Raw genomic sequence first — 14,181 nt, 5'->3', positions numbered from 1 at the left:
TGTAATAGATCTCCTAGTGGAGATTCATCTGTAATTTCATAATACATAACGCTAAGAGTGAGATTTTTACATCCAGATCTCTCAGGACCAAGAAATATTTGCTTCATTTTACATATAGGAAAACTGAGGCAAACGAAGCTTAAGGGGAACGTGCAAAGATGAATGATAAGCATGATAGACATTTTGGTTTCTGTATGGAGAACAGGAAGAACTTCAGTGTGGTTTTTTGTTTTGTTTTGAAGAAATTTGGGGCAGTGGGTTGTGGTTGGTTTTGTGTTTGAAAAGGAAAGTCTACCTAAGCTGGAGGACAAGTAAAATAAGAGCTAATATAGCTTGTCCAGTATCAGAAGAATTAAAAGAGTAGAAAATAATCAAGAAAGCACTGTTTTGCCAGACTACTTAGTGTCCTTCTCAAAGTCATTAGTTTTTGTAAACTCCTCTTTGATTTCAAGAGCCCATTCATCTCAACAAAGTGTCATCTCCCTGTATGGTGAATTAAGGCATAAATGGTAGAAATAAATAAAATACTCAGAGAACACTGACATGTCCTCCAAGACTTGAAGGCCATAGATGACAGTGCTTGATTTTTCTAGTAGCAAAGGAGCAAACAGAAGAGAAAGCAACCAAACTAGTCTTCTGCCTCTCACCTGCTGTTTAACATGAAGGACAGGGAAAGAAAAAGTCCAGTTTTCATCAACCCCCTTGCAGGTAACTTCTAAGAGACATGCTAATGGTCCCAAAAGAGCCAAAAACAAGGCTTGTATTTTCTGAATTTCAGTTTAGAGCTCTACATTCTTCATGCAAGTGGTGCTAACTGAGTTCTCAAAAACAAGCTTAGCCAGCCCTGGCTTTCTCTGGAATCCCATCTGTGTATGCAGACTGGTTCCCAGTCCTCCATGCCTCCAGCCACTTTCCCCTTCTCTCTCATTTTCCCTTCTCTTGCATGTTCTTCCTCCAGCTGACATTGACTGTCCCTCCTTCTCCTTGCTACTAGGTGGGTTCTTTCTTCATGATTAACCTGTGCCTGGTGGTCATTGCCACACAGTTCTCTGAGACCAAGCAGCGGGAACACCAGCTGATGCAGGAGCAGCGGGCCCGTTACCTCTCATCCAGCACTGTTGCCAGCTACATGGAGCCGGGAGACTGCTACGAGGAGATCTTCCAATATGTCTGCCACATCATGCGCAAAGCCAAACGCCGCACCCTTGGGCTGTACAACAGCATACAGAGCCGGCGCCAGGGCCATGTGGAGCCCAGTGATGCCAAGCTAGGCAGGAACAGGAAGAGCCAGAGGCACTACAGTAAGGGTTGCATGGGTAAAGCTGGAACTGACAATGGTGGAAATGTGAGAGTAACTGGGAGCATCCCCATGTGCTGGCTTGTTAAAGGATCTGTGCCTGCAAAGCACAGAAATGGAACTGACATTGGCCATTGAGTATGGGGCCATGACCAGTGCACCAGACTCACATGGTGGGGATGACCAGCAAGAATGGTGATGAAACAGGGATGATCAGAAGGGAACGTGGGAAACCCAGGTCTGAAACCAGATACTGTAGTAAGATAATACTAAAGGCACTAACTGGGGTTTGTAAGGGGCTCTAGGTCTGGTATAGCAGGGGTGTGATAGCAGTCTGAGAGAGCTAAGTACTAGGGGAATGTGAGAGAGTGGGACTAAGGACTGGACTGAGTGACACAGCAGATCCCTAAGAGCTCTTCTCCCAAACTGAATTGCTGTGGGACCTCAAGAGAGAGGCAATAGGATGTCTCCTGAATCAAGGGAGCAATACTGCAGACGTCAGTTTGATATGCAAGGGCGATGAAGACAATTTCTCTTGATGGGAGCACATGCTGTTGTGTAAAATTAGACGCGAGATACCATTTAAATTGGATTCCTGGCCTGAAAAGTGCCTGCAAAAATAGTTTTATAGAGTTAGTATTAACTGCCTGCCAATGTCTTTCAGAAGTAATGCTCCCATTAAGAAGGAAAAAGGCGGATTTTTGTTCAGCTGGTCTTACATATTCAGTCTTTCATTTTCTTTACTTGCTAGGAGGAAAGTGTCTGCAGGCCTTATGCACTGTATTAATGAATTAATTGGTTCATTCTCTCACTGTCCATTTGATCTTCCAAGCCCAGATGGAGGATGGAGGAATAAAAGTTTAGTTTCCTCACTGAAGGTAGATCTGTTCTGGTTTAGAGCATATGGACTATCAGGAAGAACTTTTTGTGTGCTTCTCAATAAGTCTTTTCTGGCTTCTTGAGATGCTTTGCTAATGTATGTTCCCTAATTTTGAGAGTTGAGCTCAGCATGTGGGTTCTTGGACCCCACCTGTAGCTGTTGAGGCCAAAATCAGCTCTCATGATCATTTTTCTCTCCGTTCCCACATAACATAAGCTACTGAGTCTCAAGCTGTGATTCTTGCATCAGACAAAACAGTTCTTCCTGTGATGGACATGAACCCCCATTGAGTCTAATCACTGGCAGCTGGACAGTACTGTCTTTGGTGACACAGTCGGTGTAAAGCCCCCAGGGGCAATGGCTTTTATCGCTGCCCTCAAGATGATGTGCTAGTGCCTAATCATACTTAAAGCTAAAAAGCCAGTTACCCCGTCTAGATACCCAAAAGCCAAACAAATGTCCAGTTTTGATGTCTTTTTAAAAGCCTTCTCTATTAAGCATGATCATTTCTCTCCCCAGGGCTTTGTCAGCAGCACAACTCTCTTGACTACCCTCCTCAGGGCTTGGCCCAGCCCATTGCCGTGACAACAGCCTCTGATCCCACCAACTGCCCCCGATGCCACAGGGGGGAGCACGAAGCATCACGAAGGCTCTCTGTCCTGGATAGCGCTGACTCAGACCAGGAGGACAGAGGAGCCAGCGAAGAGGAGGGAGAGGGCAGCAGAGATGACCAGGGTGCCTCCGCAATGGAAAAGGAGGAGGAGGATGTGGAAGAAGGTGGACGGCTGAAACTTTGCAGCGACATGTGGCGAGAAGTGAGGGTCAAGCTTCGAGGGATTGTGGACAGCAAGTACTTCAACCGTGGGATCATGATTGCAATCCTAGTGAACACAATTAGCATGGGCATCGAACACCATGAGCAGGTAAAGCACCTCAGGGCACAGGGTGGGCAGCCGGGACAGGTTGGGGTTACAGCCTTGCTATTTGGTGGAGGCAGAGATTGAGCAATTTGGATCCCAGTCTGCAGCACAGATGGTCCCAGCATGGCTTTGGAGACAGCCTCAGGATATTGCAGGGTCTTTTCTTCCTCATCCCTGCACTTAATCACTTTCACTGTCTCCATGTATTTTTCTTTCACCTCCTCTCAGTCCCTCTCTTTTCTTCCTCCCTGCTCACTTTTGTCTCTCTCTTTCTTTTTTACCCTGCCATTTCTTTCTACCTTCTTCTCTCTCCTTCACCCTATCTTCCATATTCCTCATTTCTCTCTCATTTCTCTCTTCATTAGCTTACTGAGTCCTTGGTCTATTTGGTTAATTTAATGTGCCCTCTGGGGATGTCACAGGCACTTCACCAGCATCTCAATTGAAATCCATCAGCTTGCTAGCCTTTCCGGCTTAATTAAGAGATGCCTGAGCACAGCCTATCTATACAAGAAAGCTAGGAAAGGCACCACCTCCTGTCTCCAGTCATTTTGGCTTGAGCCTTTCCTTTGCCCTGACAGCAAGAAGTGATAGATAGGTCAGACATAGACAGCAGGTGTGGGCACAGGTTGGATTTTCACGCCAATAGTTTGCAGTTTGAGTCAGCAGTGCACTTTATCCTAATGACAGACTTGTGAGATGGAAAAGGATTGTGTGCCCTCATTTTATAGCTGGGAAACAGACTGTGTCTACTTTGTGATGTGCAGAGCCAGCTTCAGAGGGTGTTAATAATGCCCATGACCTTGCATCTGCATTGCTGGCTGATCTGCTGCACCTTGCACTGGAGTCCATGCTGTACATCCATGTCTCAGATCTGTGCCACTAGTCTGAATGTGACCATGATTTGCTCCGTGTGGCTGCCCAGATCACAAAAATAAGAGATCGCTCCACTACTGAGATGTTGACTGCATCAAAGCTTTGGAGCCACGTTGAAGTCTAGTCCTGAACACAGCCTCAGGCAACAGAGGCAGGCAGTTGAGTCTGGTTCAGGGAAGGCATTCAGATTTGTCCTGTGCTGTATCAGCATGGAGGTATCTTGAGATGCAGAGTATCTTAAATTCCAGGCAACACAGTGTCTGAACCAGTATTTGAAGCCCCAGATGGCTGTATCCGCCCATGTACCAAGCACTAGACCATTTTTCAAAGCTCAGCTAGTTTCTGATGCAAGGATGGGAAATCTTAATTTGATCCCAGAGTGCAAAACTGCACTGTATACTTCGGTACCAGAAAAATACTATGAGGAGCTCAGAGAAGAGGAGAACGAAGAAGAGGCTGGAGGGATTGGCTCATGAAAATAGATAAAAAAGAACAATGTGTTTATCACGTAGCAGAGACATAACTAGGGGTTGAAGCCCAGGACAGTATGAAAACTGCCCACTGATGTTTTAAAGATGTGAGCACCAAGCAGGGAGAGCCATTGTTCATTTTGGTTTATTTGAGACAACATGAATGAAGAGTTCAGGAGAAGGATATTTGAGCTGGAGGTAGCGAATTCATTCTCATGTTCTGGCTATTGTATGTGCAGATTTAAGCCTTACTAGGCCGCCTCTGCTGTGTTTGTACAGCCCGCAGCAGAGTGGGAGCTGCCTGCAGCCTTGGAGTTTCTAGTAGCAGGTTATTAATGACACATCCTTAAAGTTGTGCTATCAGGTTTTATCCGTAAGTAGCTGGGAAAAACTTAGGACCCTGCATGCTGTTTCTACTAGAAAGAGATGTCAGCCAAAGTGATCATAACTGAGAAATGTGGCGCAGCCTGTTTGTTTAAAATGTGTATACTGAATCCTGTTTCCCTGGCACAAGAAGATTAAAAAAACTAATTTCAGACCATACCATGAATTCTAGGTCTTTTTCAGTCAGCATTTAACTCAAAAGCATATAGGCATTTGCACTTCCCTTTGCTTTCTTTCAGTTTTCCCCAAGCCATGCTATCAGTACATCTCAGATTGCTGCTTCATCACCTCTTTTTCTCTCCTTCCCTTCTCTTCCTTCCTGTTGTTTTTCTCCCTGGAAACACAATTTTCCACAGAACAATATCCAGCAAAACCCCTCTGCTCTCAGAGACCTGTGATTTGCAGGGCGAAGCCACTCTATGACTGAAGTAACATCTGTTGCTTCAGCTACTTCATCATATCAATCTTTTCTGGCCCAGAACTTAATGTGATAGAGGCCTGTTGAGATTCTCTTTTCTGGTGCACGGGAGTTCACAACCCTGGCCATTCTCTGAGGACATATCTGGCTGGACAAAAATGTTGTGTGAAGGTGTTGCAGGTTTGAGCAGTGCTGAGAGCAGCTCATGGTACATTTGTCAGCTCCCTGATGCTTGACCTGTTCATGGACTACACCCAGGTGAGCTGACCTGCAGACCAAACACCTACCATGATGAGAGAGGGATGAGAGAGACTGTGGGATCCAGGCACCAAGGTTCAGGCTCAGAAATACTGGAACCTGAGGAAGAGTCCACGTGCAAGTCTCACCTTTGATTCCCAAGCCTTGACCACAGAAAGAAGAATATGAACTAAAATTATGTATTTGTTACAATTCAGGGTATTTACAATGTTTTTTTGCCAGGAGACAACCTCAGCAGCTCAAACCACTTTACTCAGATCCAAATCACCTTGTAATTTGGCTTTGTTAACTTATCCACCTAGTCCCTTGTCCTGTCCTGCGTGTGTTGCCAAGGAAGCATCTTGTTTTACATTTCTTGTGGAAAAAAACCCAACTCATTTTGGGTCAAACTACACTGCTATGACTCATTTTTAATCCTTAAGCTTATCACAAGCTATCACTTGTAAATAGATACGTTTATTTAAATCCATCAGTGTGCATTATACCATCTAATATCATCAGTATTAGGCCTTCAGATATTACTGGGACATTGCACAAGCCAAAATCCATCATTTCAAGCTTTGTCCTGCTTGAAATAGATTTTGCAGTTCTTCAGATCTGCTGCTACTTGGAAGTGCCTAATTTTTTTTTAATCCAGTGTAAAAAATCAAGATATTAGATGCTTGTGGCTGTCCAAAAGGATCTTTTAAAGAGGCCTACTTTTTAAAAATATTCACAGAGGATCTGTTGCTGCTTACTTTTTCTCCCTTATTCAGCAAGAGGATGAAAGGCTGGTCCCAGATGAATGTTCCAGACTGCCTTTCTTGAATTGCCTGTTGGACTTGGGATTTTTTGCTATTAGTAGCCAATGAGACAATTTCTGAGTAACTTGGTTTATCTTCTCCAGTATCTACATACAGTATTCCTTCATATGTCAAATCAATATTTTATGAGTTCTGTCTTGTGTGGATCACGAGATGATCCCTTGTTTCCTAACTAGACCAGCCCCATGGATCAGTACCTTCATATCCTTAAGTCTGCATGATTTCCCTTTATACCTACATTTATTGCATCCACAAGTTCATATTTTATAGTTATTGCTTCTCTTTTTACTATTTGCTGCTTGTCAGAAACATTCAGCAAATGTCCAAGCCAGCTCATCATACTGACATTTAGTAAATGATGGAACAGTCTCCCTGGGGTGGTAGATGAAACCGTGTTACTTCAATCTTGTAAAACTAGGTTATAACAAAACATCACGAAATCCTGCACTGGTTGTGGGGTGGTGATTAGAGTAAGTAAAAGCTAGATGGTATGTTCCATGGCTGATTTCTATGACTCTTCTGATTATTGTCGAGTGACTTTGAAATGGTGAGTGAAAATGGACAGGCTGGTGATGTATGGAAAATTTTCCTCATGTTCTTGGAGGCAGTGATGTCAAGGTATGATTTGGTATGGCTGGTTTGCATAGATTGCTTAATTACTCTGCAGTGTCTAGACAGTTGCCAATTTACTCTTGGTTAGGAAAAATTTCTCCTGCCAGGGACTTCATGGTGTCTGCATATTCTTAACCTTTCCAATAGTGCAGAAGTTTTTGGCTGCTGTCAGATACTGGACTGATAATGTTTCCAGTCTAATCTGAGATAAAATTTCCAAAGTTAGTTGTTAAGACACTGAAAAGGAGAGAAATCTGAGCAGCTTCCCTTTGTTACCCCAGGTCTAATTTCTGTTCACTGGGCAGGAGCTCTGAAGTAGACCTGAATCACACACTTCACTCTTGATATTGATCTGTACTAGTAGGGATGAAGGGCTTTGTGCCATGGAGATGTGAATCATGTATTTTCATGGATTTGGAACGAGATCCTTATTTGGAGTAGGTGAATCAGTCTGGCTAAATCAGTGGCTCAGAGTGTGCTTTGCCTGTTGGGATCTCTCTCCTCTTCAAGCTGCCCTCCTAACCCCAGTATTCAGCTCCCACAGTTTTGTTCAAGTTTCTCTTCTGGTGTGATAGGTAAATGAGTCCATCCTGGTGTGGCAATATGAACAGGCTTTCCAGGTGGGGAAATTTCTGGTGTTGCCTGGTTTTGCTTGGACTTAAAATAGCCTCGAGTTCACACCTTTCCTTGTGGACACTTCAATTTGCAGTTTCTAGGTAATCTGGGGTGGCCTGGGAGGAGGAAACCTTGCTAAGGTTTTTGATGGTAAATGCCTGAGTGCTGTGGGAAAGGGAAGCTTTTGCAGCTGTGAGATGACACATCTATTGTTGAGTATCCTATGTGTTGTTAAGAAGAAAAGGAGAGAGAACCATTTTTTTTATACTGTTTATTTGCCCCCTTCATCAAGTTCACACTTGTCTGGCCAGAAAGAGTCCCCAGCATCCTGTGCCCCAGCCACCAGCTCTATCCACTCTCCTTCATGGCCATGCTGATCTAGGTGTGAAAGTATCCCCACAGCCCCCCGTGGCACCCACCCTGCTGATTTGTACTCTGCTGAATTACCTGTATGTCCAGAAACAGCTTCTACACAGGATCTGCCTTTAGCCTTCAGCCTCTCCAGCTTGCTCTGCTCTTTTTTCTCAAGTTCATTCATTTTGTGTTGCTGTTCCTTCCCCAGCCTTTACATGTTTCCTACCCCATTAAAAAAAAATAATCTCACCTTCTGTACTTCTTGTTGGTGCCAGTGTTTTCACCATTCCTTTTATAATTCCTCTTTAACTGCCTTTCTGCCCATTTCTCCTTCCTTTCCCTGCCCAGTCCTTCCAGACTCTCTCTCTAGGAAGGATGCTTTGCTAGGGCTGATTGATGGCCCATTAGAAAAAGATTAACAGGTGGAGGCTTGACTAGAGAAACAGATGTCAGGGAGGGAAGGAGAGACGGGGGAACAGGTGACCTTTTCCACAAGCGAGATGCAAGCATGGCTTTTCAAACATCAATTGCTCCCTACGACAGCATGAGAGAGAACGCGTGGACAGCAGAGAGGAGGATAATCCACCATCATAGCCTGTCGCTTTTTTACATTGCTCATTCTCACTGACATAATCATTTGATTCAGGCTGAAATTGGCATCTCTGTTTAGCATATGGACCTCATGTTCCCAGCGAGTGTCATTACTGCCTGGCTCTTCACGAAGTGATCTCCATCTATCCCTTTCCTATGTGCACTCGCTTGTTCTTTCTCTCCGTTCACTCTTATCTCCCCTCCTCTCCCCCTCATTTTCAGGATGGTTTTGTTATTCTAATGTAATTATGGATGGAAATTGAGCCATCTCCCCTTTTTTGATTTTAAAGAAATGGAATATTTCAATAAAAATCCGTTATAAGGAGTGCGAGAGATTAGCAAAGGGCATGGGAAGCCACAGATGTGAGGAGCAGTTTCCAATCCATTTGCTCACGTGCAAGGATCTGGGCCCCTGAGGTCTCAGAGCAGGGGTTAAAGCAGTCCCCAGCTTTGGAGGCAGAGGGTCAGACCCAAAACTGCATTCTTCCCTTGCATCCCCTCCCAGTAACAGGCATGGCCAACACAAAAGCTGCTCTTCAGAAAACCAACAATTTTGCAGGCCCTAGGGAGAGATCATGACTCCCCTTCCTAGTGGGCACTAATGCTGACTTCAGGGTAAAAATATTGGCTCTGAATTGCAGGGACTCGCTTCTTTGTTATCTCAGTGCCAGGAAGTGACTGTCCTCTCTTGTCCTGGACACAGGCTTTTGCAGTTTTCTTGTTTCCATCCATTTTAAGTGATGCTTGTCTGAGGTGTAACATACTTGCCCCGAGGTAAACATGGAAACTTGGGACAGAGGAACTCTGAAGAAGTGCCTTGGAGCTACTTTGCCTTGTCCCTCCACTTTGGAAGGTGTCACACCTTCCTCTGGACCATGTTCCCACTACCTGCTGGTTGTGAAGGTGGTGACCAGCTCTGTGCTACAGTCAGGTGAATTGCCTTAGCAGTCTCATGCAGTCTGAAGGCCCTGGGTTGTCTAGCCTGGCCCCAAGAGGTAACCTATTATACCAGGAGGAACATTTCATACCCTGGCATTGCTGTGGTAGTCTCCTCAGGCTTTGTGTGCCTGTGTCTGAGTATGTGCAAATATGGACAGGCTTGGACATGTGTTGCCCCTCATGCATCTGACCTTGTTCGACACCTCACCCCTTGCTGTTTAGTTTGGTGCACTCCTAGGTCTATGGGTCAGAGGTGCTTTGAGCAGGTGAATCCATCCCAAATTCAGTGTTGGTAATGCCTCCATTTCACAGGGGTTGCCAAGATCCTGGGATCCCTCATCAGTGACATTAGTGCAGCCTCTATCCCTCGGAAGCACTGTTTCATCATTCCTGAGGAAATGGTCTAGACCCTTTCCTGACCTTGTCAGTGAAGTTTCCAAGGCTGCACATGCTGAAGAAAAAGTCATTAATTCAGAAAACAAAAGGAGGAATAATTGAATTTGCTCAGACTTGTTCCACTGATGGAGTCATTAAAACACTTTCTCTCATATGCACAAACACATCGGTCTCTGCTAGAGAAGGCTGTATCACAGGGGCTGAAAGATGTGTCAGAAAAAAATGCTGGAGGCAGGGTCAGCTTCCCTTCCCACCCCCCATGCCCTCAACAGACTAATCTTGTGTGCCTTTCTCCTCTCGCAGTCTATTCTTCTCTCTTCCTCACCCTGTCCTACTCTTCCTACCCCTTAGAGGTATGTGTTAGCAGTGTGCCCTTCCTCACTGTTGTCTTATCCAGTCTGATATTCACTTGGGTAATTATTTAAACTACTCTAAGGGTACAGGTATGAGAAAAGGTCTTGCTGGAGCAAGACCAAAAAAATAATGCATACCCAGGATTTGGTGGGGAGTGGGAGAGGGAAATTGGGGGAAGGGAAAAAGTAGAGGGGGAAGGGACAGAGAAGTGCAGTGGGCAGAGGAGGATGGGGAACTATGTTTCTGTCATTGAAATGTTTTCAGAATTTCAGCAAAAAGCTATGTGGAGACCTGTGGAACCTCTGGGGAAGATATCCTTGAAGAAAGAGGTTGAACACAAATCAGCCACTTTTGCCCTACTTCATAAAATGTTCTTTGCACAAAGTAAAGCAGCCTTTAGCCAGGTGACCAGAGTATGGAGTAGGATGTAGGAGACGCTTGGTCAGCTTTGGCTGTGTGAATGGCTGTACGGCTCATGACCACCACTAGTAAAATAACTTGCTAGGGATGTGGTCTATGATGAAGGCAGTAAATATGCAAAGGAATTGGAATGCAAGTGGCCCTATCCAGCTCCACTCTAATCTTATCCATGGAAGCTTCACAGCTCCTTACATGCATGTTCCCTAGGAATGGTGGCACTTTATGTCCCGTAATTTCATGGGTGTTTCCATTCTGACTCTCTGAATTTGTATTCTCTCCAGCCAGAGGAATTGACCAACATCTTGGAGATCAGCAACGTTGTTTTTACAAGCATGTTTGCCCTGGAGATGATCCTGAAACTTGCTGCTTTTGGTCTCTTTGATTACCTCCGCAACCCATACAACATCTTTGACAGTATCATCGTCATCATCAGGTGACAAGGGCCTTGGGGATCAACTGAAATACACATAGAAAAAGGGTACCACAGAGCTTGCACTTTTTCATGTACCTTTTCAAAAAGGGTTTAGCCAAGGATTGGGAGACCAAGATGTCTTTTCCCTACACTTGGTGACTTGTCAAGCTGCATGGTGTTTCTGCCCCTCAGTAGCATGGAAGTGATCACAGTTGCCTTGCAAGCCTACAACAACTATTAGCTGTGAAATATTTTGCGGATGTGTAAACAAATGATGCTGCAGAGGTTTAATATGTGGTAGAAAAACTTGTCTTGCTGGAATATAATGCTGCAATCCTTTCCTCATGTTCATATTCTGAAGGGAAAAATGCAGCTTTCTACACATAGCTATAAACCTGTACTATATACTTATAATTTTATCTTGTTCAAACAGATTTTTCTCTCTAACCCTTATATACATGTTGCCAATGCAGAGGTCAAACTTGGATTAGCATTGTTACTCCTCTCTCTCTTTTTTTTTTTTTTTTTGTTCACTTCTTTCATATTTTGTCCCTCACACTCCTTGTGCATCTCTGGACCATAGCATCTGGGAGATCATCGGCCAATCAGATGGTGGCCTTTCTGTGCTGAGGACTTTCCGTCTCCTGCGGGTGTTGAAGTTGGTGCGTTTCATGCCTGCTCTGCGACGCCAGCTTGTAGTCCTGATGAAGACTATGGACAATGTAGCCACCTTCTGCATGCTCCTTATGCTCTTCATCTTTATATTCAGGTGAGAGGGCAGTTAGTTGCCTCACGGTGTTGCAGAGAGGCACTGTGTGGCTCATATAGGCAGCAACTTCAGAGCATGAGTGCCTGACCCGTCTTGCCCATTTCTCTAGGCTCAGGCAGCGATGACAGACATTCATTTGCTCATGAGGGCTGAGTTTAAGTTTGCTGCTGCCCCGAATCAGGTTCAGCAGCAGAAAATTTGGCCTGGATGGGGTGGAGAAATACTGCCACCAAATGCGCATGTTGAGCATAATGTCCCGTTGAAGGATAGGTGAAGTCTCTGGATAATCAGCACTGCCTGCAGGGCTGGTTCAGCCTGGAGGCTAGCTCTGACAAAAAGGTGGCATGAAGCTTCCGAGAAAGTTTGTCAGTGTATCCAGTGGAGGCATTGGTAGGGAGATGAAGGAAAGGAGAGCAAGCAAGAATGATGGAGAGAGCAGGTCTGAAGAACAGGTTGGAAGGAATATGTGAGCTCTGAGGAAGCACAGATGGGAAACAAATTGGGGGGTTTTGTGAGCTACAGGGGTGTAATACACAGCTCCTTCACAGATAGGTCCCAGTGCTCTGGTTGTGGTGTTTTACCACTCACACCTGTGGTGTTACATTAGATTGCTGGGAGGAAGAGAGAATCACTCCTATGAGTAAATTGTGATGGCAGAGATATTTATACTTGATACCATCTCCTCTTCCTGTCCCGACAGCATCCTGGGAATGCACATCTTTGGTTGCAAGTTCAGCCTTAGGACAGACACAGGAGATACAGTTCCTGACCGAAAGAATTTTGACTCCCTACTATGGGCCATTGTCACGGTCTTCCAGGTGAGCTCTTTTTGCTCTCTACAGATGGGGTCCCTTCCAACCCCTACAATTCTGTAACTAACATTATCAGGGCAGTACCACAGCTGGATGGTGGCAGTGGGTGTGTGGTTATTGGGAATTTAAGAGGCCTGATGTGGTCCTGATTATATCCTTTCACTGTCCTTTGTGTTTATATTTATGTGGCCCCTCTCCTGGTTGCAGATCCTAACCCAGGAGGACTGGAATGTTGTGCTGTATAATGGCATGGCCTCCACCTCGCCATGGGCATCCCTCTACTTTGTGGCTCTCATGACGTTCGGCAACTATGTGCTCTTCAATCTGCTGGTGGCCATTCTTGTGGAGGGGTTCCAGGCTGAGGTAAATTGCCACCAAGGCTTCATCAGGGAGAGGAATAGAGGTGCTAAGAAAGGGGACCTTTGAGACACTTTGAAGGTATTGGGGTGGAGAACTCCCAAATTATCACACCTCTGTTATTTCCTGGTTATTTACAGGGTGATGCCAACCGGTCATACTCAGATGATGATCAGAGTTCGTCAAACATGGAGGAGGTAGATCAGTTCCAAGAGGTCCAGGAAGGCTCAGGTACAGTAGCTCAAACAGCCTCATTTGTTCACCTCTGTTGTTTAGTGGGAAATGTGAAAGCAGATTTTGCAGAAAATTCACTCCCATCTCCAAGAACTTACTGGTTTTCCTTTTGAATTTAATGCTAGTTTGTGGTGTTATCTCTGGAAAAATCAGGGCTGTGTTGACATCCTGAAGAATGCAATAGTTAAGAGGAACGGTTCTAAAAGAGTGGCAAATAAGAGTGAAAAGTGAGAGTGTCTACACTTACATTCAGGAGCACCATTTCAGGAACACTGTGTCCAAATCTGGAACCCACACTTGGATAGGGGATAAGAACATATTAAAAAGGACTCAGACAAATCTGGAAGTCTTGCCTCATAGCAAAAGGCTAATGAAGCTTAGAGAAGCCAGAGAAGGAACTTGATCACACACTCTGTAACCACCGACCATAAGGAGAGATTTCTGATGGTAGATGGCTCTTTAATTGAGCAGAAAAAAGCATAATGAGATTGTAAAGGTTGGAAGCTGTAGCTAGACAAATTCAGACTGAAAAAAGCCACATCCTTTTAAGGAAAGATAATTAACTGTTGGAACAGTCTGCCTACAAACTGCCAGGTAAGGTCTCCACCCCTCAAAGTCTTTCCTTGGAGACTGCAAGTCTTTCTACAAGAGATATTATACCTCAGACAGGACTTGGTAGCAGGGAGCACAATGGATGGCAAGTCCATCCGTTGATGGATGAGGAGAAGGGGGACAGCCAGGCAGAAAGGAAGAGACCACCCTGACATATGCACTGCACTTACACAAGATGAGCAGAACAGGTCTACTGACACTAGCAAGGGTCATCCAATGATTCAATGATTGCCAGGTAAGTCCACGGTGATAAGGCAAGCCAAGGAATCCAGTCAGCAAGACAAGATCGGGATCAACACGGTGCAAATGTATTCACAGCATAACCCAGACAAGGACCACAGGCACAGGTCTGAGCTTGAATGTAGCTTCCACAGTAAGGAGCAGTGCTCCAGTCTTGG

At 45.0% G+C, this 14,181-nt stretch overlaps 1 protein-coding gene across 1 annotated transcript in view; it reads left to right on the top strand.

Moving 5' to 3' along the window:
- The window catches only part of CACNA1I (calcium voltage-gated channel subunit alpha1 I), a gene marked incomplete at both ends in the record, with an annotated part of 153,010 nt that overhangs the window by 110,221 nt on the left and 28,608 nt on the right, over nt 1-14,181 (top strand). The window contains 7 exons of the mRNA XM_084279078.1: nt 995-1,301; nt 2,697-3,100; nt 10,869-11,020; nt 11,583-11,768; nt 12,469-12,586; nt 12,788-12,943; nt 13,078-13,168. Of these exons, the coding sequence (XP_084135204.1) occupies nt 995-1,301; nt 2,697-3,100; nt 10,869-11,020; nt 11,583-11,768; nt 12,469-12,586; nt 12,788-12,943; nt 13,078-13,168 (1,414 nt within the window). The remainder of the gene's footprint in view (nt 1-994; nt 1,302-2,696; nt 3,101-10,868; nt 11,021-11,582; nt 11,769-12,468; nt 12,587-12,787; nt 12,944-13,077; nt 13,169-14,181) is intronic.

Source organism: Gallinula chloropus (genome assembly GCF_964237585.1).
Source record: "Gallinula chloropus genome assembly, chromosome: 1".
Classification (NCBI taxonomy): domain Eukaryota; kingdom Metazoa; phylum Chordata; class Aves; order Gruiformes; family Rallidae; genus Gallinula; species Gallinula chloropus.
This window is presented reverse-complemented; position numbering and strand designations above follow the sequence as displayed.